At 43.3% G+C, this 25,044-nt stretch overlaps 2 protein-coding genes and 1 long non-coding RNA gene across 4 annotated transcripts; 2 read left to right on the top strand and 1 right to left on the bottom strand.

The window, feature by feature from the left end:
- Positions 1–571: 571 nt before the first annotated feature.
- LOC143489271 (uncharacterized) lies at positions 572–4,215 on the top strand. Its single transcript, XM_076988166.1, has 10 exons — positions 572–871; positions 1,164–1,216; positions 1,321–1,440; positions 1,593–2,275; positions 2,452–2,590; positions 2,690–2,812; positions 2,905–2,956; positions 3,140–3,473; positions 3,598–3,711; positions 4,017–4,215. Exons 1-8 carry the CDS (start codon positions 865–867, stop codon positions 3,307–3,309), a joined length of 1,347 nt encoding a protein of 448 aa, XP_076844281.1. The 5' UTR covers positions 572–864; the 3' UTR covers positions 3,310–3,473; positions 3,598–3,711; positions 4,017–4,215.
- A 5,921-nt stretch (positions 4,216–10,136) lies between these two features.
- Positions 10,137–16,844, bottom strand: LOC143489295 (uncharacterized). The gene is made up of 14 exons (XM_076988215.1): positions 16,581–16,844; positions 14,740–14,792; positions 14,448–14,567; positions 13,506–14,293; positions 12,962–13,100; positions 12,740–12,862; positions 12,596–12,647; positions 12,287–12,412; positions 11,986–12,185; positions 11,486–11,641; positions 11,259–11,333; positions 10,943–11,079; positions 10,487–10,755; positions 10,137–10,258 (listed from the first exon to the last, which is right to left on the bottom strand). Exons 2-12 carry the CDS (start codon positions 14,788–14,790, stop codon positions 11,050–11,052), a joined length of 1,860 nt encoding a protein of 619 aa, XP_076844330.1. The 5' UTR covers positions 14,791–14,792; positions 16,581–16,844; the 3' UTR covers positions 10,137–10,258; positions 10,487–10,755; positions 10,943–11,049.
- Positions 16,845–17,347: 503 nt separating this feature from the next.
- LOC143489293 (uncharacterized) lies at positions 17,348–24,728 on the top strand. Of its 2 annotated transcripts, none has more exons than XR_013124636.1 (5): positions 17,348–19,719; positions 19,818–20,449; positions 20,681–20,796; positions 20,899–21,001; positions 21,331–24,728. It is a non-coding gene; the product is annotated as an uncharacterized LOC143489293 (long non-coding RNA). The 2 variants fall into 2 exon arrangements; XR_013124637.1 differs by having other exon boundaries at positions 17,351–19,719; positions 19,818–19,862; positions 21,331–24,727.
- Positions 24,729–25,044: the final 316 nt, after the last annotated feature.

Here is a 25,044-nt window from a genome sequence, read left to right as displayed (position 1 = left end):
GACCACGCCCCCGCCATTCTAATTCGAAATATGATTGGTTGATTAAACGGTGTAAGGGGAATTTCCATGACGTCACACAGCAACTGTATATAAAGTGGCGCGCGCGCGATTAGCGGGGTACAGTCGGAGGAAAGCAGTACTCGGAGTTGAACACTTTAACAATATTTATTCACCACAGCATTTAGGCTTCAGCCACGCAGATTGCTGCAGAGGTATGTGTGTGTCTTTGGACTTTTAGCGCTAAGGGTTTCTGACGGTCCTTTGACTTTAATTAAGCGATAGAAGACGAGAGGGAGTGTGTTATCGCCAATAACCGGCTGTGATTCGGTCGTAGTGTGGAGTCTTTTTCTGAGTCTGTCCAAACTGGCTGCAGCTCAAACGTTATGTTAACAACATCCATTTGATTAATTTTAGCAGGTTGTATATAAAATAATAATAACAGACCATTAATAACAATTTCATCTGTTAACCTTTCTCCCAAGAGCCGCGTGAATCCAAGCAAAGAGCCGTTTTGTGTTTTGTGTTTACATGCCGTTGCCTGGCAACGCTCCGCGCAGTTCTCACAAACATCCACCTCAGATTGTGAGGAACTAACTGTTGTATAATGATGGTTTTAAATGCGGTTTTTAAAGTAGCTGTAGATTCAACATTTGTTTTTGGAAAGAGTATCGATATTTAGTGATTTTTGACGTGCCTTATTACTAATGTGCAACCAACTCTTAAACCTTTGGGACTGTTGTACATTTACTAACTAAATGTGCATTAATACACATTGAGGCGATGGTAGCAAACGTTTAGGTCAGGAGTGGCCAACCTGCAGCTCTTTGCTTGGTTTCATGCGGCTCTTGGGAGAAAGGTTAACAGATGAAAGGTTATTTAATGGTTGTTATTATTATTTTCTTAGATAAGACATGTTTACTATGCATTTAGTGGCCCTAAACATATGGCCCTACCAATAAGTCAGTTGTCAGATTACTGTAAAACACAAAGAAAGCACTATTTAACTATTCAAATGGTTCATGGATTATTAGCTGGCTGTCAAAATAGTGGAGGAGCTTCTCAAACGCCAGAAGCTCTTGGTACCAAAAAGTTTTCTCGCTCTGGTGAACTTTGAAGCGCGTTGGTGTTTTGCCTGTCTGACTGATGTGTTGACCTCGTTTCAGAAATGGAAGCGTTGCTCAAGAAAACATGCGACCAGCTACTGGAAGCCCACAAGGTTGGTCTTGTGCACAGTATAATGTGTCATTACATATGTGTCATTATGTGTCATTACATATTATAATAGCATTTCTATGTGTTTATTAATGATTTTCCTCATAGATTTATCAGCATCAGGTGGCGAAATATAAGGAGCTCATGATGACTTGCCAGGAAAAAGATGAAAAGATCTTCAAGTTGGAGAATTCTTTAGAGCAAAGTATTGAGACAGCGTCTGAATACGTAAGTGATTTTAACTCTGATGAACGTGACAAAGACATAGTAATGTGTGACAATACACAGTAGGATATCAGAGTACAGAAAATAGTGACATTGTAAGCGTTACAAAAGAGGTAAACCTGCCCTGACTATTTTGATACTGTGTTTTTCTTCAGAGGTCCTTTGTTGATGGTGTTAAAGAGGAAATATTGCATTATAGAAAAAAATGCAAGTGTTTGGTCAACAATGGCAAGGAGGAGGTGAAAGACCAGGAAATCCAGCGGCTTGTGCAGACTTTGAAAAAGAAAGACGAGCTTCTGGACCAGATGCAGCACGAGCAGCATTCACTAAAGGAGAAGGTGAAGGAACTTGCCAATGATCTGATGCAGCAGGACCTGGTGTACAGAAACACCGTCTCCACGGTGGAGACAGAGAGGGCAGCAGCCACCCGTCTCACTGCTGAGAATCAGGCTTTGTCCAGTAAGCTCGTCGAGTTCCAGCAGGTCACCGATTACATGAGCACCAAGCTCCAAGCACTGGAGACTGATTTAAGTATCCAGACAAGCACAGTGATTGATCTTTCTGAGGAACTTCAGAAAGCCAAAGCTCTTCTCAGGGATGGTGAAGAAGAGCGTACCCAGCAGTCCAGGACCATCAGCTCCTTGAAGCTGGAGGTGGGGGAGCTCCAGCAGAAGAACATCAAAGCAATCATGACAACTTTACATGAGAAGAGCCGGAAGATCGAGGCCCTGGAGACAGAGCTGAGCCGCACCAGAAAGGAGATGGAGAAAGTCCTTGAGGAGCTGAGGCAAGACAGATGCACTGCCCTGAGGGAACAGGCCCAGGAGGAGGTTTTAAAGTAAGACCCTTATTAATCGATCTTACTCAGCAATGCTCAAACTGTTCCCTTGTCTTTTAATAACATGCAGTTGGCCTTATATATCAGATAATACATAGGTCTGATCCAAACTGAAAACATGGTAAGAGTTGGCTGTACACAGTATCAGCATAGCAATTTGTATTGTATGGTTACAGGCTCCAGAAGCAGATGTGTGATGACCAGGATCAAATCAAGACCTTACGTGCTGATCTGCTGCAGAAGGAGTACAACATCTCGTATCTCCAATCAGAGATGCGTCAGGCCAACACCCGTATTGCCGTGCTGCAGAAAGAGGTTAGTAAACAAACCATGGTGTTAAAAATAATCAACGTGGCAGGCAGAGTGGGTGGCGTTAAACCTAACATGTCGGATCACTTCATCGTCCCCCTTAAGGTACAGACCCTGGCTGAAGCTCTCTGGGAGCACAGAACCAAGAGAGTTGACGCGGAGGGAGAGAGGGACAGAGCTCTCAGCGCCTTGTGGAATCAAGAACAGACCATTGCGCAGCTGAAGACTGTGAGTGCCGTTCATTAAGTCTCACTGAGCTAGTGATCTTTCACACGGGCTTCCTGCGTGTTTTCTCATAGCTTTTTCCATGTCGTTGACAGGAGCAGGTTGGGTCGCAACAAACTCTCCGGAAATACTGGGAGACGTGTCAGCGTGAGTACTTTAACACAAACACCCCACAGTACAGCAGTACTAGTGCTAACGCCGTGAGAAGGAGCCGACGGTTGCAGAGACGCCTTCTGCTTTAGACCTCTTGAACCGGTGCTCTTGTGCGGTGTGCTCTAGTATGTGAAATAAGTGGAAAACCTCACCTGGTGTTTGATCTTTTGCCTGTAGTGCTTCAGGAAAAGGACAAGCTGATTCACGAATTGCGGTTCACCCTCGCGGAGAAAGAGAGGGCACGTGTGGAGCAGGAGAAATGTGTTGACGCTCTGCAAAAGGACATCAGATCCCTAACTGAAAGTAATGGGAGGCCATTGCATTTTTTTGAACACACAGATTGTTAAGGAACTCGTCTTTTATAGTCGCTGACGTTGGTAACGCTATTCAACCATTTCTCACAGAGCTGGATAAGTTGGAGAGGGGGACCAGACAGAGTGGGACTGCCTGTGGTCCTGATCCCGCACATCCCAAGGGAGATAACAAGCGGGACACTACAGGACGCTGCACAGTAAGTGTTGCTTCGTACTCTTTGATGGCAACATATTTCTCATCCTGCTGCTTTTCTCAGAGGAAACAGAGGAATGTTTTCAGAGTGGGTGGAAGTGTTCTAGATGTTCCTTTTGATGTTCCAGAGAGACACAAAGTTGAAGGGAAAGTCTGGAGGAACGGTTCTGTCCCCCAACAAACCCAAGAAACCAGCGGGGAAAGACCAGAGCAAGACACCACAGCAAGACACCAGTGGCAGAGTAGGTTCTCTGTCTCACACACACTTGCTTGTTTTGGCTATTAAAATCTAGCAGTGGTTTTTTTTTTTTTTCTCACTGGTCAACACACTGGTCACAAAGCCACAATAATGATATACATGTAAACAATTTAAGAGAGATGCAGACATAACAGTTAAGATAAATTCAGACAGCAGTCAGTGTCAATCATCTCCTAATTAACATACAGACCTGATCCCAGATCAGCACTACAGGCTCAGGACCTTCCAGCACCTGCAAACCCGTGTTGTCTTGTCCTCACCAGCCCTCTTTCTGATTGCACTCGGCAGGACTCTTCGGTCTCCACTAAGACGAAGGATAACCGCTCCTCCAAAACAGCAAGCCCAACACCATCGACGTCCACAGGGCATCCAAATGGAAAGTGAAGTTCAGCATCGACGTCTGCAGGGCTGTAAAGAAGAAACCACCACATTGAGCTGGTCAATTGACACGACCACCATCATAAGATCAGCTTCAGGCTTTCCAACAATAAACCTCTTCTTGAATAAATGAAACAAGTTCTTCCAAATGGTTCTATTTCTCATTAATAGAAAAAAAGCACCAGCTAAAGTTTCCTATATACAGTAGTGTTCAAAATACTAGCAGTTCTATATGACCAACCAGATTAATCACTGTTCTTGACAGTGACAGTTAGAAGATGCCTGTGTGAAGCTAATCTATTAACAAGATGTCCCCACAAAGTCCCACTGTTAAAAGACACGTACTGAAGCGGATACAATTTGCCAAAGAACACATCAACTGGCCCAAAGAGAAATGGAGAAACGTATTGTGGACTGATGAAAGTAAAATTGGTCTTTTTGGGTCCAAGGCCATTTGATTTTTTTTCGGGAAAAAATCCGTCAAATCATAATACATGTATATTTTACGTCAATAACTACAGAGTAAACATAAATGTGACAAGAGACACGAAACGGGACAATAGTGCAATACAAGGGTAGTGAAGTGGTAAGATGAGATGGGGGATTAAGAGGGAATAACAGTACCAGTGTATCAACAGATCAGTACTGTGTTGATCTGGATGCTGTATGAGTGTGTGCTGGGGTTAGGAGGGGGGGGGGGGGGGTAAAGTTGGGAGAGAGTTCAGCATCCTCACAGCCTGGTGTATGTAGCTGTCCTTCAGTCTACTGGTCCTGAGACTCCACAGTCTCCTCCCTGATGGCAGCAGGCTGAAGAAGCTGTGTAGTGGGTGGGTTGGGTCTCCTGCCAGGCGAAGGGCTTTCCGTGTGAGGCGGGAGCTGAATAAGTCCGGAAGGGAGGGGAGAGAGGTACCGACGATCTTCAGGTCCTCTGTGACACACACACCCAGGAACTTGGTGCTGCTCACCCTCTCCACCGCAGTATCGTTGATGAACAGGGGAGTGTGCTGGGTGCGAGTTCTCCTGAAGTCCACAACAATTTCCTTGGTCTTGTTGGTGTTCAGAGAGAGATTGTTGTGTTTGCACCAGGAGGCCAGGTGGCTCACCTCGCTCCTGTAGTGTGTCTCATCGTTGTCGCTGATGAGACCCACCACCGTTGTGTCATCCGCAAACTTGATGAAGAGATTGGAGGGGTGCTCTGGTGTGCAGTAGTGGGTCAGCAGCGCGAACAGAAGGGGGCTCAGCACACATCCTTGGGGAGCCCCTTTGTTCAGTGTTACGCTGTTGGATCTGTTTCTGCCAACCCGCACTGCCTGTGGTCTTCCGGTCAGGAAGTCTAGCAGCCAGTTGCACAGTGATTTGCTCAGCCGAGTGAGCTGTTGGGGGATGATAGTGTTAAATGCCGAACTGCAGTCAAGGAACAGCATTCGGACGTAGGTGTCCTTCCTGTCCAGGTGTGTAAGGGCTAAGTGTAAAGCAGTGGAGATGGCATCATCAGTCGAGCGATTAGACCGATACGCAAACTGGTAGAGGTCCAGGAAGGAGGGGAGGGAAGACCTGATGTGATGCATGACATGATGTGAAACGTTTTTAAGTTTTTTTGTAGATAAAGTCAGGGATATTAGAGGTAATATTCTGCTTCCTTCTATACCTATTACAGTGGTTCCTCAGGTGGCTGTACCTGTAGTTTTAGAGCAGTTTTCTCCTATTTCTCTTGAGGAACTAAAAAAGGTTATGCATGGCCTGCACCCGTCTACTTCTTCTGGTGATATTCTCCCTGCAAAATTCTTAAAAAAGGTCTTTGACTCGGTGGGCATTCACATTCAGTCAATTATCAATTTGTCTCTTGGATCAGGCTGTGTCCCAGACTATTTTAAGCTAGCGATGGTGCAGCCTATTCTTAAAAAAACGGGTCTTGATACTACAGACTGTGTAAATTATAGACCAATCTCAAAGTTACCTTTTGTCTCAAAAATACTGGAGAAAGCATGGTGGTGCTGGTGCGGATGCTCGCTTCTATTCCACCATTCTTAAGTTTTGGGTACAAAAACGTAGCACAAGTAGCAAATTGAAGAGCAGCAAACTGCAGCGTGTGTGGTATAAAAATACAGGACGCTGGTTCCACCACATCTAATTTTATTTGCCACCTGAAAACCCACCCGGAAAGGTTTTTAGCAATATTGCAATATTGGTATTGACTTGCCACCAGTGCAGCAGTAGAGAGGGTGTTCAGTCATGGAGGCCTCATAATGCGCCCTCACCGAGCCAGGCTAAGTGCAAGTACCCTGTCAATCTTGATCTTTGTAAAATGTAATGCATTAGTTGCTCAAACATTTTCCTTTTATGGGACACTGAAAGACACCTTGAAGTTGAAATATATTGTGTTTCATCCAGTTCATTAGGAGACAAAAAGTTGTTGCTGCAGGGCATATTGCAAAATTTGAATGCTGTTTTAAACTTTTATTTTATAATCACTAATTTGGTTGCTATTTTCTTTATATGCAGACCTTTCATATGTGACGCCGAAGGTGTCGGGACAGAGGCAGCCGGAGACGTGGGTGGAACTGAAGGGAGTTTATTCTCCATGACTACAAAACAACAAGATCTTGTTTTTCTCCTCGAGAGGAGGCATGCTGTCAAAATACAGCTGGCACTGGACCAGGAAGCCCTCGAAACGCTCTGGGTCCCCTCCGTAGGGTTCGGGGAGAGGAATCGGTGTCCGTGGTGTCGGAGGATGTACGGACGCCTGCACCGTCAGAGCCTTTATGCAGGACATGAGTGTGGTCACCAGCGCACGGAGTTCCTGGAGCTCCTGCAGCTGTTTACCCAGGACGATACCTTGGTGGGCCAGCACCTCCAGAGGTGAGGCTCCCTCGCCTCCGGCTGCTCCAGGCTGCACATTCTGTGACGCCGAAGGCGTCGGGACAGAGGCAGCCGGAGACGTGGGTGGAACAGAAGAGAGTTTGTTCTCTATGACTACAAAACAATGATGCCCAAGTAATACTCTTAGCGCACACACAAACAGTGATGCAAAAGTAACGCTAGTGGAATGCTCGCCGGATCCAGAGACGCTGTTGTAGCGGTAATGTGCAGCACTGGACCGGACGACCTGCGGGCTTAAAAAAGAGCAACGTAATAGAAAACAGGTGCATCAGTATTCAGGTGATTGTGGCTGTGGGAGTGGTTGGGTGCTCGGGGGTGTGTGCTGGGATCGGCTGCTGGCCGGGATGCGTGCCCTCCTGTGGCGACCCGGCTCCCTCACCGTGACATCATATATATTTTATATAGTTATATATAGTTATATATAGTTTAAAAATGTGATTGTTAGAAAGATTTCGATTTTTTTATTTCACAGCCCTCCTTTATCTTTTAGAACAAAATATAGCAGATGTTCTACTGAAAGAAGAGAATATTGTATCCAGAACAATGTCAGTTTTGTAAGAAAAATACTTTTTGGAGAAAATTACAGATACAAAATTTATCTAGAAAACATTTGGGTGTGTGCGTGCACTTTTTGAAATTGTATTTCTCAACTTACTAGTTTAAGCTATCATACATCAGAAGTGTCATAACAGCCATTACAACTATAAAGTGATTTGCGACTACAGTGTCACTCAAATATTTGGACTTGGACTTGAGACCTGAGACTTGACTTGGACTTGCAAAAAATGACTTGTGAGCATCACTGGTGGGCACATTCTTGTTTACAATATATTATAGACCTCTTCTTCCATATCCAATATTAACTATCAGTGGCGTGCACACATAGACATCAGGTAGTGCTAAAGCACCACCAACTCTGCCCTTTATCAACCAAAGTGCCCTTTTGAAACTTCGTTTTTTTTTTTATTATTATCATTTTACTGAGGTCGGTTTGAAATGATCTTTTGAAAACCTGAGCGATTAAAAACAATGCCCTGAAATGAGCCACCACCTCACACACCCGACCTCTCTCTTCCTTTAACACCAGATGCGCTGCAGCAGCAGTTCAGTTCAGTGAGTGGAAGGAAGCGTCTTCAGCACAGCACACACGCTCACAGATAGACTTCACAGATAAGTCCTTCAGTTAACTTCTGTTTATCCTCCACTGTCTGCAGGCCTTGGTGCATATATTTTGGAATTAGTAAATCAATATAGGCCTACAATTAAAACATTAAAAAGACCAAAAAGTAGGAGAAGGAGTTATAGGCTACTGCGTGTTGTCATTACATGAATTTTTCACAGGTAATGGGGAACTTCCCGTTTCTTCTTTCACAAATGAATGTGTTAATTTATGTTGCCTAACAAAACCTATACAACAGAAAACATTCAGCTTAACACATAGATTTGCAAACTTTACCGTGATTATTTGTATGTGGTCGTCCTCACGTTATCTATCATTGATTTGGGCTAGAGTGACTAGTTTATGAGGTAATTTGGTGCTGTATGAGACATTTTACTGCACAACAAAATGATTTCACATTGGGCTTAGAGGGCAAACAGTACGATTTTACTTGATGTATATTTTACCTGTGTCTGTGACCGTGCGTGCTGTGCTGAAGACGCTTCCTTCCACTCGCTGAACTGAACTGCTGCTGTAGCACATCTGGTGTGACCAAGGAAGAGAGAGGTCGGCTGTGTGCGAGGTGGTGGCTCATTTCAGGGCACAGGAAACCCAAAGTTTCAAAGGGGCACTTTCGTTGATAAAGAGTTTTTTTTTTTTTTTTACAAATATAGCATTCAGCAAGTTTTGTCCATCTGTAGCCTATTTATTCACTCAGCATATGGATGGATAGCTATACCTACCTCTGCTTATTTGTTTGCATTATGTAGTTGTAGGAACTGACCTCAGTTGACCTAGCTATGTATAATAATTGCCTGCTTGTGGTAACTCTTAACCTGAAGGTCATTATGCAAAATACAAAGAAAGATTTGCTCATTAGAGAAAGAGAAAGAGAAAGAAAAGAAATGTAGATTTTGTAAAGATCACCTTAATTTGTCAGGACCGTTTTACTGGTTGTTGTCCTAGTTTATTCTGATTTGTCTGGATAATGTATGCACTAACTCACTAATGTCTGTCATGCCTCAAGCTATTGAACCCCTTGCAGTACCAGTTTGAGCACCTGGCCACGCAGCTGAAGTGACGCCAGTAACAGACGTATTCACGTAACGTAGATACAGTTGTGTTCAAAATAATAGTGTATTTAAAAACATGAGTTAAGCACAAAATCTTTATTTCCATGCATATGGAACATTGCATACTGTTTTCCAAATCAAAACATGAAGAGAAATGTATATAATTTGTAACTACTTTACAGAAAATAACAAAAAATGAACATTGGGCTGTTAAAAAAAATAGCAGTGTCTGCATTTGTCTTTACAAACTCAAAATATGTACTCCTTTTTAATGATTTCCTGTGAATCACTATCCTAAAATTTAGATGACTAACCACAGTTTTTTAGAACTGCATCACATTTGTGTTGCATAGAGTCAACCAACTTCTGGTACCTCTCAACTGGGAACTGCTCGTTTACTGGTGTGTTTAGGGGTGTGGTCTTGCTGAAACACCCATTTGAAGGGTATTATCTCTTCAGCGTAAGGCAACATGACCTGTTCAAGTATTCTGATATATGCAAACTGGTCCATTATCCCTGGTTTGCGGTAAACAGGCCCAGCACCATAGTAAGTGAAACCATGTCTTCAGTGTTCTGTGGCTTGAATTGAGTTTGGGGGTCGTCTGACAAACTGTCTACAGTCCTTCGACCCAAAAAGACCATTTTTTACTTTCATCAGTCCACAATATGTTTCTCCATTTCTCTTTGGGCCAGTTGATGTGTTCTTTGACAAATTGTATCCGCTTCAGTATGTGTCTTTTAACAGTGGGACTTTGTGGGGACATCTTGTTAATAGATTAGCTTCACACAGGCATCTAACTGTCACTGTCAAGAACAGTGATTAATCTGGTTGGTCATATTGGACTGCTATTATTTTGAACACTACTGTATATAGGAAACTTTAGCCGGTGTTTTTTTTCTATTAATGAAAAACAGAACCATTTGGAAGAACTTTTATTTATTCAAGAAGTGGTTTATTGTTGAAAAGCCTGAAGCCTGAAGTCTTCTACGTCTTCCGCTTGACAGTGAGATGATTTCTGTCATGTTGATGTACTCATGATCTGCGAAGGAAATCAGAAACAGCTTGAAAACTACAATTCCCAAAATCACCTCAGTGATTACAATAACAATAGGTTACTATGATAACACTGTACTGAAGTTACAGGCATCCCAGAGCCCTACTCAACAGATGTGAAGGTGTAATCAATGGTGATGAGCCTCTGTTTCCTCTGAGAAAAGCAGCAGGATGAGAAATATGTTGCCATCAAAGAGTACGAAGCAACACTTACTGTGCAGCGTCCTGTAGTGTCCCGCTTATCTTCCCTGGGATGTGTGGGATCAGGACCACAGGCAGTCCCACTCTCTCTGGTCCCCCTCTCCAACTTATCCAGCTCTTTGAGAAATGGTTGAATAGCGTTACCAACGTCAGCGACTATAAAAGACGAGTTACTTAACAATCTGTGTGGTTTCTGTGTGGTTGGAAAGCCTGAAGCCTGAAGTCTTCTACGTCTTCCGCTTGACAGTGAGATGATTTCTGTCATGTTGATGTACTCATGATCTGCAAAGGAAACCAGAAAAAGCTTGAAAACTACAATTCCCAAAATCACCTCAGTCAGCCCAAAAACAATAGGTTCACTATGATAACACTGTACTGAAGTTACGGGCATCCCAGAGCCCTACTCAACAGATGTGAAGGTGTAATCAATGGTGATGAGCTTTGGGGCTAGAACAGCCTGCGATCTAACCTCATGGGTTTTCTCTTCATCTCTGCAGGGTTGGAGCTCTGGGGGATCTTCTTGGCTGGGTGGAAGCCTGCGTCAGAGGGGCCAGGGCGGGGGCGAGGAGGGTGCGCTCAACTGGATCCGTCCTCACTTGTCTTACACTGACAAATCAAAAACATTGTCACGACAGGGTGTTTTAATTATACCCTACAGGAACCGGTTACAGTAATAACTACAGTTGTAATTACAGCCCTGGTCCAAGCGATCAGCATTCATTACTGCCGTGATCGTGATCTTGGAGCCACAGGTATAAGAGCAGCTCTGCTGCGCAGACACAAACCTTCACAGACGTCACGCTGACCCTGGAGGTCGTCCGGTGCCGCAGTTTCTTCCCGTTGTCAGATGGCACGGAGTCCTAGACCACACATAAAACAACGCAGACAGGTTCAGGCCAGGTTACGAGGATACTATTCAACCAGCTAATTGTGAGCAACTCCTAAAAAAAGTCAAACATTTAATTATTTTTTTAAGGCAGGTTCTGTCAAGAGCCCTCCGGGAGCTACAGACCTCCGTGAACTTTCTCTTCTGAGCTGGTTTAATGGACCTGCCGCTTCCAGCCTTGCGGACGTCGACGCCCTGCGAATGCCCTGCGGACGTCGATGGTGTTGGGCTTGCTGTTTTAGAGGAGCGGTTATCCTTCGTCTTAGTGGAGACCGAAGAGTCCTGCCGAGTGCAATCAGAGAGAGGGCTGGTGAGGACAAGACAACACGGGTTTGCAGGTGCTGGAAGGTCCTGAGCCTGTAGTGCTGATCTGGGATCAGGGCTGTATGTTAATTAGGAGATGATTGACACTGACTGCTGTCTGAATTTATCTTAACTGTTATGTCTGCATTGCTCTTCACTGTTGTGTCTGCATCTCTCTCAAATTGTTTACATGTATAGCGTTACTGTGGCTTTATGACCATAAGCAGTGAGACAAAAAAAAACACTGCTAGATTTTAATAGCCAAAACAAGCGTTTGTGTGTGTGTGTGTGTGTGTGTGTGTGTGAGAGACAGAGAACCTTACATTGCGCTGCACTCTGCCACTGGTGTCTTGCTGTGGTTGCTTTGTCTTCTGGTCTTTCCCCGCTGGTTTCTTGGGTTTGTTGGGGGGGCTTACTGTGCAGCGTCCTGTAGTGTCCCGCTTGTTATCTCCCTTGGGATGTGCGGGATCAGGACCACAGGCAGTCCCACTCTGTCTGGTCCCCCTCTCCAACTTATCCAGCTCTGTGAGAAATGGTTGAATAGCGTTACCAACGTCAGCGACTATAAAAGACGAGTTCCTTAACAATCTGTGTGTTCAAAAAAATGCAATGGCCTCCCATTACTTTCAGTTAGGGATCTGATGTCCTTTTGCAGATCGTCAACACATTTCTCCTGCTCCACACGTGCCCTCTCTTTCTCCGCGAGGGTGAACCGCAATTCGTGAATCAGCTTGTCCTTTTCCTGAAGCACTACAGGCAAAAGATCAAACACCAGGTGAGGTTTTCCACTTATTTCACATACTAGAGCACACCGCACAAGAGCACCGGTTCAAGAGGTCTAAAGCAGAAGGCGTCTCTGCAACCGTCGGCTCCTTCTCACGGCGTTAGCACTAGTACTGCTGTACTGTGGGGTGTTTGTGTTAAAGTACTCACGCTGACACGTCTCCCAGTATTTCCGGAGAGTTTGTTGCGACCCGACCTGCTCCTGTCAACGACATGGAAAAAGCTATGAGAAAACACGCAGGAAGCCCGTGTGAAAGATCACTAGCTCAGTGAGACTTAATGAACGGCACTCACAGTCTTCAGCTGCGCAATGGTCTGTTCTTGATTCCACAAGGCGCTGAGAGCTCTGTCCCTCTCTCCCTCCGCGTCAACTCTCTTGGTTCTGTGCTCCCAGAGAGCTTCAGCCAGGGTCTGTACCTTAAGGGGGACGATGAAGTGATCCGACATGTTAGGTTTAACGCCACCCACTCTGCCTGCCACGTTGATTATTTTTAACACCATGGTTTGTTTACTAACCTCTTTCTGCAGCACGGCAATACGGGTGTTGCCCTGACGCATCTCTGATTGGAGATACGAGATGTTGTACTCCTTCTGCAGCAGATCAGCACGCAAGGTCTTGATTTGATCCTGGCCATCACACATCTGCTTCTGGAGCCTGTAACCATATAATACATTTACATTTATGGCATTTGGCAGACGCCTTTATCCAGAGCGACTTATATCTCTTTTTTTTTTTTTATATATAGAAGTGAGCACAATTGATGGTTAAGGGCCTTGCTCAGGGGCACCACAGTCATGGCCTCAGGTCTGGGAATTGAACCCACGACCCTCCGGTCACAAGACCAGTTTCTTAAACACCAGGCCATCACTGCCCTGTGGTTACAATACAAACTGTTACAATACAAACTGCTGTTCTGATACTGTGTACAGCCAACTTACCATGTTTTCAGTTTGGATCAGACCTATGTATTATCTGATATATAATGCCAACTGCATGTTATTAAAAGACAAGGGAACAGTTTGAGCATCGCTGAGTAAGATCGATTAATAAGGGTCTTACCCTAAAATCTCCTGAGCTTTAGAGTTGAGTTCCAGATCTTTATGTGCCAGCTTCTCCTCCATGTCTTTCTGTCTCCTCTGTGCCTTCTCCACCTGGGCCTGTTCATTCTGGCATTGCTGGAGCTTCTCCCTCAGGGCAGTGCACATGGCCTTTAACTCAGCCAGCTCCCGCTCCCTGGACCTCTCGTTTTTTTCAGCGTCTTGTTTTTGTCTCAGCTCCTCACAGGCTTTTTGAATCTCCTTTCTGGTGCTGCTCAGCACTCTCTCCATGGCCTCGATCTTCCGGCTCTCCTCATTCGAAGATGTCACCACTGCCATGTAAGCACAGTTGGACTTTCTTCCTCTGGAAAGTGTGTGGAGCGTCTGCTGGAGCTCCCCCACCTCCAGCTTCAAGGAGCTGATGGTGCTGGACTGCTGGCTACGCTCTTCTTCCCCGTTCCTGAGAAGAGCTTTGGCTTTCTGAAGTTCCTCAGAAAGATCAACCACTGTGTTTGTCTGGATACTTAAATCAGTCTCCAGTGCTTGGAGCTTGGTGCTCATTTCATTGGTGATCTGCTGGAACTCCACAAGCTTCCAGGTCAAAGCCTGATTCTCAGCAGTCAGACGGGTGGTTGCTGCCCTCTCTGTCTCCAGCATGGAGACTGTGTTTCTGTACACCAGGTCCTGCTTCGTCAGATCACTGGAGAGTTCCATCACCTTCTCCTTGAGTGAATGCTGCTCGTGCTGCATCTGGTCCAGAAGCTCGTCTTTCTTTTTCAAAGTCTCTTTAATGCCATCAACAAAGGCCCTCTGAAGAAAAACACAGTATCAAAATAGTCAGGGCAGGTTTACCTCTTTTGTAACGCTTACAATGTCACGATTTTCTGTACTCTGATATCCTACTTTGTATTGTGACACATTACTATGTCTTTGTCATGTTCATCAGAGAGTTAAAAGCACTTACGTATTCAGAAGCTGTCTCAATACTCTGCTCTAAAGCAGTCTGCAACTTGGAGATTGTTTCATGTTCTTCCTGGCAAACAGTCATGAGCTCCTTATGCTTTGCAACCTGATTCTCAGAAATCTATGAGAAAAATCATTAATAAAGACATAGAAATTATAATATGTTATGTTATTATATCATTATTATTTGTAGATGTACAAATTATTATATTGTATTATTATACATGTTATAATATGTAATGACACATAAAGACACATATGTAATGACACATTATACTGTGCACAAGACCAACCTTGTGGGCTTCCAGTAGCTGGTCGCAGGTTTTCTTGAGCAACGCTTCCATTTCTGAAACGAGGTCAACACATCAGTCAGACAGGCAAAACACCAACGCACTTCGAAATTCACCAGAGCGAGAAAACGTCCATTTTGGTGCCAAGGAGCTTCTGGCGTTTGAGAAGCTCCTCCACAATTTTGATTAGGGGTGCCCTCGGGCTTTCAAGCCCTTGCTTTTCAACTACCTCGCTATCATATAAAGAAAAGAGAGCTAGTAGCATTTTGCATTTATCAGTTCATCTGATCTTTTTAAGTACCTGTGATTCACCAAATTCACTGTCTTTAGAGGTAAATGTACGTATTCAGAGGTAGACCTGTAGCCTAAATGTTCCTGATCCAGCAGAACGGACTACTAATGGGATATAAATTATGCTTTGTTTGTCTTAGAAGTACGTCATACAGACTGCACTATGACGTAAATGTGTTCGGAAAATTTGAAAAGCCTCGTCGTGGTGTACTGCAACCAGTCATGCAACTCACAAATCCGTAAAAAGAACCTCTTTGGATATGTGTCTGTTTGTGTGTGTGTGTGGTATGTGAGAGTGTGTGTGAATGAAGGTGTGTTTATGGCATGAGAGAAGGTGAGAGCGATTGTGAGTACGACTGTGTGCAGTGTGTATGAAAGTGTTTACAGTCTAACACAACTCTTGATTCTAGTTTAAAACCTACAGTGATATTCCCTTCGTCTCTTATCAGGTTATGTTTAGTCTATTTTGCTGAATCGTTTTGATACATGCTGCATCATTTAGCTCATCATCAGCATCAAATGCTCCTTAAATGTAGCTTGCTAGCTAAGTATTTAGACAGAAACCAAAGCTTAAAAACCCTGATTAAAAATCCCATTTAACACAAACTAGTATCTATCTAAATAGTTAGCTAGGGGAATTAATAAAGCTCTTTAAATGTAGCTAGCTAACGATGCATTTGCTTTGAGTATTTGCAGTGCGTTTTCCGCTTGCATCGTGATGGGCTTTCAGGGCCACCGTACTATCGACTCGAAAACTACATAGCACAAGTCACAGCATCGAGACCTTCGACACGCTTTTCAAGCCCTATAATAATATATATTGATCAGTATTCCACTAAATGCATAGTAAACATGTCTTATCTAAGAAAATAATAATAACAACCATTAAATAACCTTTCATCTGTTAACCTTTCTCCCAAGAGCCGCATGAAACCAAGCAAAGAGCTGCAGGTTGGCCACTCCTGACCTAAACGTTTGCTACCATCGCCTCAATGTGTATTAATGCACATTTAGTTAGTAAATGTACAACAGTCCCAAAGGTTTAAGAGTTGGTTGCACATTAGTAATAAGGCACGTCAAAAATCACTAAATATCGATACTCTTTCCAAAAACAAATGTTGAATCTACAGCTACTTTAAAAACCGCATTTAAAACCATCATTATACAACAGTTAGTTCCTCACAATCTGAGGTGGATGTTTGTGAGAACTGCGCGGAGCGTTGCCAGGCAACGGCATGTACACACAAAACACAAAACGGCTCTTTGCTTGGATTCACGCGGCTCTTGGGAGAAAGGTTAACAGATGAAATTGTTATTAATGGTCTGTTATTATTATTTTATATACAACCTGCTAAAATTAATCAAATGGATGTTGTTAACATAACGTTTGAGCTGCAGCCAGTTTGGACAGACTCAGAAAAAGACTCCACACTACGACCGAATCACAGCCGGTTATTGGCGATAACACACTCCCTCTCGTCTTCTATCGCTTAATTAAAGTCAAAGGACCGTCAGAAACCCTTAGTGCTAAAAGTCCAAAGACACACACATACCTCTGCAGCAATCTGCGTGGCTGAAGCCTAAATGCTGTGGTGAATAAATATTGTTAAAGTGTTCAACTCCGAGTACTGCTTTCCTCCGACTGTACCCCGCTAATCGCGCGCGCCACTTTATATACAGTTGCTGTGTGACGTCATGGGAATTCCCCTTACACCGTTTAATCAACCAATCATATTTCGAATTAGAATGGCGGGGGCGTGGTCCAATGGTCTCGGGATATTCTCGCTGGTCAGAGTTGCCAGGTTCGCGGTTTTCACGCCAAATTGGGCTTGTTTGGAAATCTAGTCGCGGGTGAAAATTCAGCGGAGGCGGGGCGCGTTTTCTTGGGTTACTATTTAGTTGATAAACACTAATGTTACAATATTATTAATGATTTTAATATAAATCGCAATACTGATAATAAATCCCTCATAAACAAAATACTAACTTTGGGCTAGTTTGACCTTCTGAAGGGCGGGTTTTAGACTGACTTTGGGCTGGATATTTTTGTAAGACCTGGCAACCCTGTCGCTGGTCCGCGTGCGACCGTTCTACGTCTCGTGAGCTTTTAGCTTGTGCGCTAGCTAGTTAGCAGCTGCTAGCAGAGCTACCGTGATGTTTCACAAGAGGAAAGGATGTAATCGCAGGATAACAACACCATTTTCAAGACGGCCATTCAACGAAAAAGTGGATATTGTGAGAAAAGGCCGAGCAACAGCTCATCTTGAGATTGTAACACAAGGCGGTAAAGGGTACGTTAATGACAACAGTGTTATGGAGGTGTTTTTAATACTACACTCATGTTTTCATGTGTGTGTGTGTCTAGTGGAGGCCCATGGCCAGTAAGTACACTTCACCAACATGTGTGTGTGGAAATACGTTTAAACTGAATGCATTGTGAGATAGATAACCAGTGTAACGTAGCAGACATACTACAGTGAGCACACCGGTTTGTTTTGGTTTGCCAAACAAAAAGGATGTTTTGAGTTTCAGGATAAAGTTATCAAGATATAATAAGTGAATATAATCAAGATTGGACATGATTAAGCATGAACCAGAGCGTCTGTGTGGTGGTGGGTGGCTATGGGCCTAAGTCTAGCAATATAGCAGCGGTAGAAGAAGATCGTGGCACCATGAAGTCTGGAAATGATGGACTTAGGACCAGGGACTAGAACTACAGTTTTGTACAACAAAGTTTTGGATATATAAGAAAAATAAATGAGATGAAATGAAATGTATCAATAGATTTCCAGTAACCAGGATTAAGAGAGGATTTCAAGAATATAACAGATGGCACACAGAGATGCAGCTGGTCAGAATGCTCTCTATGGTGCTTCTGTAGAATGTGATATAGATATACATATAGATAATTAAATGGAAATGGCCAAGAACTGAACCCTGTTGATTAACATTAACATTGTGAGATTTATGAACAGGAAGTGAACAAGTGAACAGGACGTGTGCAGTGTTTCTAATGACTAAGTATTAAAAAAGACTCATGCCAGTCTCGAGGAAAAGGAGGAATTTAATGAATAATGCCAGGTTCACACTACACGACTTTTCAGTCGTCAGGTTTTTGTACCGTTCGCACTACATGACTGGTTGTGCTGTAATCGCGAGTCTTTCAGTTGTTGTGGCTTTCACACTACATGACTGATCGGTGACATGGGCTCACGAATTAAACGACTGGGGAATCGCCGACTCATCTGGCTGCCCTCCAAAAACACGAGAACAGTCGCCGACTGGGCTAGATATTAAACATGCTAGATATTAAACATGCTAGATATTAAACATGCTAGATATTTGTCGGGCGTCTGCGATGAGTCGGCGACCACTCTGCGACCACTCGGCGAGCGTCTTTCAGCATGTCACTACAACACGACTGAGCGAGCGCCGAGTGATCGCCGATTTGCCTCCAACCACAGTTTCTGTCGGCGATCTACAAAAAACAGTCGGCGACTGAAAAACCAGCCTAAAATCGTGTAGTGTGAACCTGGCTTAAGGTGCACAACACAAAACCCGAGACATGATCCAAAGTAAGGAAACAATCACCAGCAGTCAATTGGTACAAAGACAAGCTATATATAGATGGACAAATGGCCCTCAGGTGCTGGGGATTATAATGGGCCCCACCCACCTGAGGCAGGAACACAACGCAACAGCAACAGAACAACATGTGTGTGTTGTAGTGCATGGGGAGGAGTTGTTCTCGTCTCTGCAGGTTGTCTAGCTGCATCTAGCTGCACTCTCAATTTTCTCTCAGTCTTTAACACTCAGTTCAGAGTAGTTCAAAGTATCTTTAATGGTATGAAATGAAGTGTCAAAGCACCACAAAAATGTTAAGAGCATGAGAGATAACTAAAGTTAAGGTTAACTAAAGTTAAGGATTTGGCAAATATGCAAAAGGATATGTATACATATGCTTTATATATGTGCTTATAAATACACACTTAAAAATAGTGTTTGTCTCTCCTTCACATACACACAAATAATTGCTATTACCCTCTTCCTATCTCTGAAACATCCATATTATCAGTGTATTTATCAGATCACATACACATGAATCACATACACACACTCCCTTCTCTCTCACTCTCTATTTATACACACACACATGCACACACACATCGTAGCATCCCTCTCTAATACACACACACACACAACATATGTGTTTGGGGTGATTAGACTGGTGCAGCTTCATTTCTGAGTGTGTGTATTCTGAAATGTGAAAGACCTTGTGTGTGAGATGCGTTTGTTATGTGCAGCTGTAAGTGTGTTTTTATCTCTTTCTGTCTACAGGCCGTCTGACTGCAATATTTCAGAGGAAGACTCCGCTGCTCTGTCCTCAGCTCTGGAGTCAAACCCTTCATCACACTTGAGAGAGCTGAACCTGGACCTCAATAAATTCAGGAAATTCAGGAAGGAAGCAGTGTTCTGCTGGAGGATCATGTTATAGAAAATGCTGAAACTCTACTTTCCTACTTTTTTAACATGGCGTACGACCAAATGAGGAAGTTTAAGGTCACCCTCTGGGTCAAGGACACTAGACAGGGCGAAGGTGGGAATGTAGACATGTTCCAGAGAGAAGACCTGTGCCCGACAAGAGCACGTTTCCCTAAGAGTGCAGAATTTATTCTTATATTCTTATATTTGGTACTTACATGTATATATATAATAAAAAAATTAATCAAATTAATCAGAAGCTTTGTGATTAATTAATCAAAATTAATCGCATTTTAGTTGCATTTCAGTATTTAACAACTGGAAGGCACTTGGAATGTGGCAGAAAGAAGCAGGTAAGAGAATCATGCAGGCAGGTCCGTCTCAACCATCTCAGTGCTTGAAGTTGCAGGCTGATCCAGTCCTGGAAGCTGTGCCCTCGAGACCCCGAGCCAACCCAACACCGAGGAGACAACACCACGAACCGCCATCAACACCACAAGAGCAGCATCGGGACCAGAAAACTTCAGCCCAGAAAACTGACTCACAAGCTGAACAGAGGACAGCAGCGCAGGCACTACTGCTGGTGGTGCCATCATCATCATCATCATCACCAACCCAGCTGCTGGTGCTGCAATCATCATCATCACCAGCACCAGCCCAGAAGATTACAGCGGTTACGACACAGAGAATGAGCAGGAAACAGGAGAAGAGCAAGCACGTGGGTTCACACGGTCGGGGGGGTCAAGTTTCAAAACGCAGGCCTCATTAGAAAGAAAACACAGAAAAAGGAGAGACAAGAGAACCACCAGATGCCAAAGGTAGAGGTGACAGACCATGAAGGACTGATGGTGGTCCACCCCCCATGGACTGTGTCCAACATCAAAGAAGTCATGTGACAGATGGACAACCCTAGAGATGTGGGCGGAGAGAAGTTCGCCAGGCAGGTCCACCGGTTATGTCAAGAATTCAAACGTAACACCAGCGAGTTGAGAAGACTGCTGATGATGAAATGCTTTGTAATGTAACTATAGTAAAGTGTAACTAGTGTACCCATATATGTGCAAGTGTACTAGGAAATTTGCCATGAGATTTAGTTATTTGATACATGGTTGTGTTTCTCTCTCTTTCTCTCTCTCTCTCTCTCTCTCTCTCTCTCTCTCTCTCTCTGCAGCTGGTCTCTCATTGAAGACATGGACATGAACGTGGTGCGGCTGTGTGAGCTGGAGCGTGAGGATGGAGACAGAGTCCAACTCAGTCCCCGCGTGTCCAACCTTATATATGACAAGAGTATGACGCTCCACCATGTTACTACACAAACATACTTCAGATCTCAGATATCAGCTTTAAAATACTAAAATGCTGTGTGTGTGTGTGGGCGCATGTGTGTAGTAGCTGAAACTGAAGAAACTGAAGATCAGCGGGCTAAATGTTGTTCAAGGTCCCTGTACAGGAAAGACTGAGGTCTATGTGCTCTGTGATAAGGTGTAAAAAGGTGAGGTCAACTTCCACACTAGGAAACAACCGTAGCACCAACACACAATGTCTCCACCAGCAACACCCTGCACAGCTAAGACATGGGGACTCCAGAAAACCCAGAAACACCTCTTTGTCTCACTAATGAAGTTACAATAATGACGTTCTTGTTCTAATTAATAATTACAGACATATATCGAAGCTTAGGGAAGTTATACTTAAGTTGTGTCTTAACAACGTCCTTGTCACACACACACACACACACACACACACACACAGTTTCACAGTTTCAACCCAACCCTGATTGTTAGGGTGTTTTTTAATTTACTGTGTTCTTTTCCACACCAGGGTGCTCTGCAGCCTGAGAACATTCCTCCTGTCCCCCTGTGTGGATGCCCTCAGCAGCTGCACCTGCACAGGTGAAATGAAGGTGCTGCACCTGCTCATCAACCTGATATCGTCTGACATCCAGCATTACACACACTGGCATATATTAGTTCTTCCTAAACATCTTTAAATAGAAGCATTTTAAATGTGTGCATGTGTCTTAACAATGTTCTTGTCTCTCACACACACACACACACACACACACACACACACATACACACACACAGAGAGTTCTGTACAACACACATTACATTTAGTTTCAGTAATCACACCAAGTTCCAGTTGAGATTGTTAGTGGCTCCTGTCAGCTGATTCAGTAAAATCCACCACATAAATATTGAGTAGAGAGACCATCACACTCACACAGGAGAGACTCTAACTTGACATACTATTGACACAGGGGGGCAATAGAATTCACTGCTCTTCTGAAAATAAATGTGACAAAAATATGACCAAGGTCCCTGGAGGGATTATTGAAGTGACTCTTACAGTCAGATGTTCATTTGCATGTAAAATGCCACTGGATCTCCACAACCAGTTAAATAGACTTTAAAGTACTCCTGTTCTTCATCTTAATTTGTATTCTCCTTCATCTAAGGAATCAAACGCCTCAGGGTTTCAAGCTCCCCTATCTTCATCACCATTGTCTACAATCTGAAACACTTAGCCTATGTCAACTTTAGACACATTTGCTTTCTGTGATTTAAAGACTTGACCAACTGGTTATTTGGTTTAGAAGTGGTTTGTAGGCCAGAATATTTATGTTCATTCTGTTATAGTTTATTTCAAATCTTGGTTGCCTAATTGTCATGCAGATATAACAAAGTTGGTGGATTCACCTTTTCAGTAAGGCTAGTGAAATGCTAAATTATGCCATAACTCTTGCAAATATAAATATACTGTAGAAAATCTATTTATTACATAGTGGAATGTGTTGAGAACAAAATAGCATAAAAAATGATCAATGTAAATCAAAATTATTATCCCATGGAGGTCTGCATTTGGAATCATACTCAAAATCCAAGTGGAAAATCAAATGACAGGCTGATCAAACTTTAGTTGAAATTCTTCAAGACAAGTTCAAATGAGGCTCAGTAGCAAAAACTCAGAATATGAACCAGGGGGCAGTAAAGAGTAATTAACATAAATGTCTGCGCCACTTTGGTTGATAAATTTGATACAGTGAGGATGAGATGTTCAAACATCACCCCGCTACCATTTGGACGGGGGTTATGAACATATCTATAGCCAGAGGGAGAAGCTTCGTTTAGGGCCATATAGTCGCCTGGCCGAGTCCAAGTTTCCGTCAAGCAAAACATGTAATGCTTTAGATGACAGGGATCTAATATTTAGCAGATTTAAATGATTCTCAGCGGCAGCTTAATTGAATTTAAGGGCCGGGGCACATACTGACTAGCTCATTTTGTATGTGTTTCATGCGCATTTTACGCATATTTTTTCGTGCTAAAGAATAAACAATGTGTTAGCAGTACGTATAGTGCAATGGCAAATTCACTGAATCCCACTAAAGAGTAAACTAAATCAAATCAAAGTTTATTTGTATAGCGCTTTTCACAACACATGTTGTCACAAAGCGCTTTACAGGATTTACAAGGTTAACAATACTATGGGTCTAGAACCCTAATGAGCAAGCCAAAGGCGACAGTGGCGAGGAAAAACTCCCTATGATGGGGAATAGGAAGAAACCTCGGGAGAAACCAAAATATATTTGGAATCACACTTGCTGCAAACTTCTTTTTATAAAACTTATATTTGTTGTAATGAAACATACTTGCACATTGTGTTAGAATTTGCGTATATGTGCGATATTTATATACCTGTGTTATCTGTGTAATTCTTATTCTTAAGAGTCCTAGACTTCTTGATGGTCAGTAATGGTAGTCCAGGGCTGTGGTGATACAACCCTAGCAGGGGGTAATTCGGGGTGGTAAGAGGGGCCAGGGCAGTGGGTTGATCCTTCATCCATTTAATCTTCCCCCTGCTGTTACCTCATTATTCATTATTATTTATTAGCTATTATTGGAACTAATAAGAAGCCAGCAACCTGTGATGTTAGTGGACGTGGGGGTTCATAATTGGAAATAAGTTCTTGGAGGTAATCAGGAGCAATGGGGTCTCTGAATATGGGGTCATGGCGAGGGTCCTGCCTCAAGAGCATGGTGGTAAATATAGGCGTGTTGCATATCTTTCAAAATCTCTTGATTGTTTTTACAGGACATGCCTGCCTGCTTGAGGCCATTCCTGCCCCCGACAGTAGGATAGCTCTCCCCAAGTCTTGCCTACCATTTCGTGTGCGACATGTTCATGGCATTTCATATGGCACCCAAAGGGGGGTCATTAATGATTTGTGATTAACTTTGTAGAAGCTTCACCTGTAAAACTGTTACTTTTAGACTCGTGCTTCATCTGTGCAAGATGCAACCCTAACAAAACAAACAAACAAAAAAACTGGCCATACCTGAGAATGTTTGGACAAGTATTTACACCACATGGGTTAAAAAGTCTTCTGGTGTTTCATTTTTCAGATTAAGGTCACTCATGTTGTTCTTTTTAGGAGACCTGGACGTGTTAGTCGGCGAATGCACCTCTCTCCTCATATAAAAACATTATGTTAACATGTCTTATTCTTTGCCTCTGCCTGCAGATAAACCTAATCCTGATGTCTCAGGGATCCTCATGCCTGTGCTATTTTCTAGCTCCACCCTTTTAGCTGTGCTGCCATAGCTAAATCTGCTGGAGCCTTGCACACTATAGTCCATTAATTTACACTTCTCTGTACTAAGACATGTCTAATGATCTTGTCTCTCCTCTTGCTGAGGTAAATCTACTCCTGACGTCATGCTGCTACTGAGTCTCAACCTGTTCCAGCTGTTATGGTCCCCCTGCTTCACCCCAACTCCACTGCGCTGGACAGATGTTCCTGATCCAGATGTGTTTCAGACATACATACACCCAGCAAATCCTTAATCAGAACACATTGACATGTTCATTCCCTTATCTGTGTGTCTGCACCTCAGTTAGAATCTCTCTCCCTGGATTTTCCATTCCCCTACACCCAGTCTACTGTACCTACTCTCCTGATAAGGCAGTGGTTCTCAATTATTTTCTGTCATGCCCCCCCTAGGGAACATAAAAATGTTCACGACCCCCCATGAATTGAAACACTATTGAGAACCTGATAATAATGAACTATTTATCATTTGGGACAGTATTTCCTGAAGGGACAGAGGAGAGGGCAACTAAGGTGCAGAGCCCTTTTTGCTGGGACGCTGCTGAGATCCACTTGGGTTAGGTAGACTTCTAGGCAACTAGCACCAGTGTACTGGAGAGTTTGTACCATGTATACTTTGGCTATTTTGTACTCATTTATATTTCATATAAACTGATCTAAAAGAACTTTTGGTGTTAAGACTTTGCTTGGGTAACTCAGTCAAAACCAATCAGTTCATCGGGGCAGTGTTGGGGCCTATCTGGGTCAAGAAAAAATATCCCAACAATATACACCTGTGTTTTGGGCTCCTGAGTTAGATTCCTTCTGCAATATAAGATACATTATATTTATAACACCCAGTTAGATTTTTTTTTCCCAACGCAAAGTTCAGTGACCATGTTATCAGTGCATTTGTCCATCAAGAGATGTGCTACACACTTTAA

The sequence above is a fragment of the Brachyhypopomus gauderio genome, unplaced genomic scaffold, assembly GCF_052324685.1.
Source record: "Brachyhypopomus gauderio isolate BG-103 unplaced genomic scaffold, BGAUD_0.2 sc60, whole genome shotgun sequence".
In the NCBI taxonomy this organism is placed as follows: Eukaryota; Metazoa; Chordata; class Actinopteri; order Gymnotiformes; family Hypopomidae; genus Brachyhypopomus; species Brachyhypopomus gauderio.
This window is presented reverse-complemented; position numbering and strand designations above follow the sequence as displayed.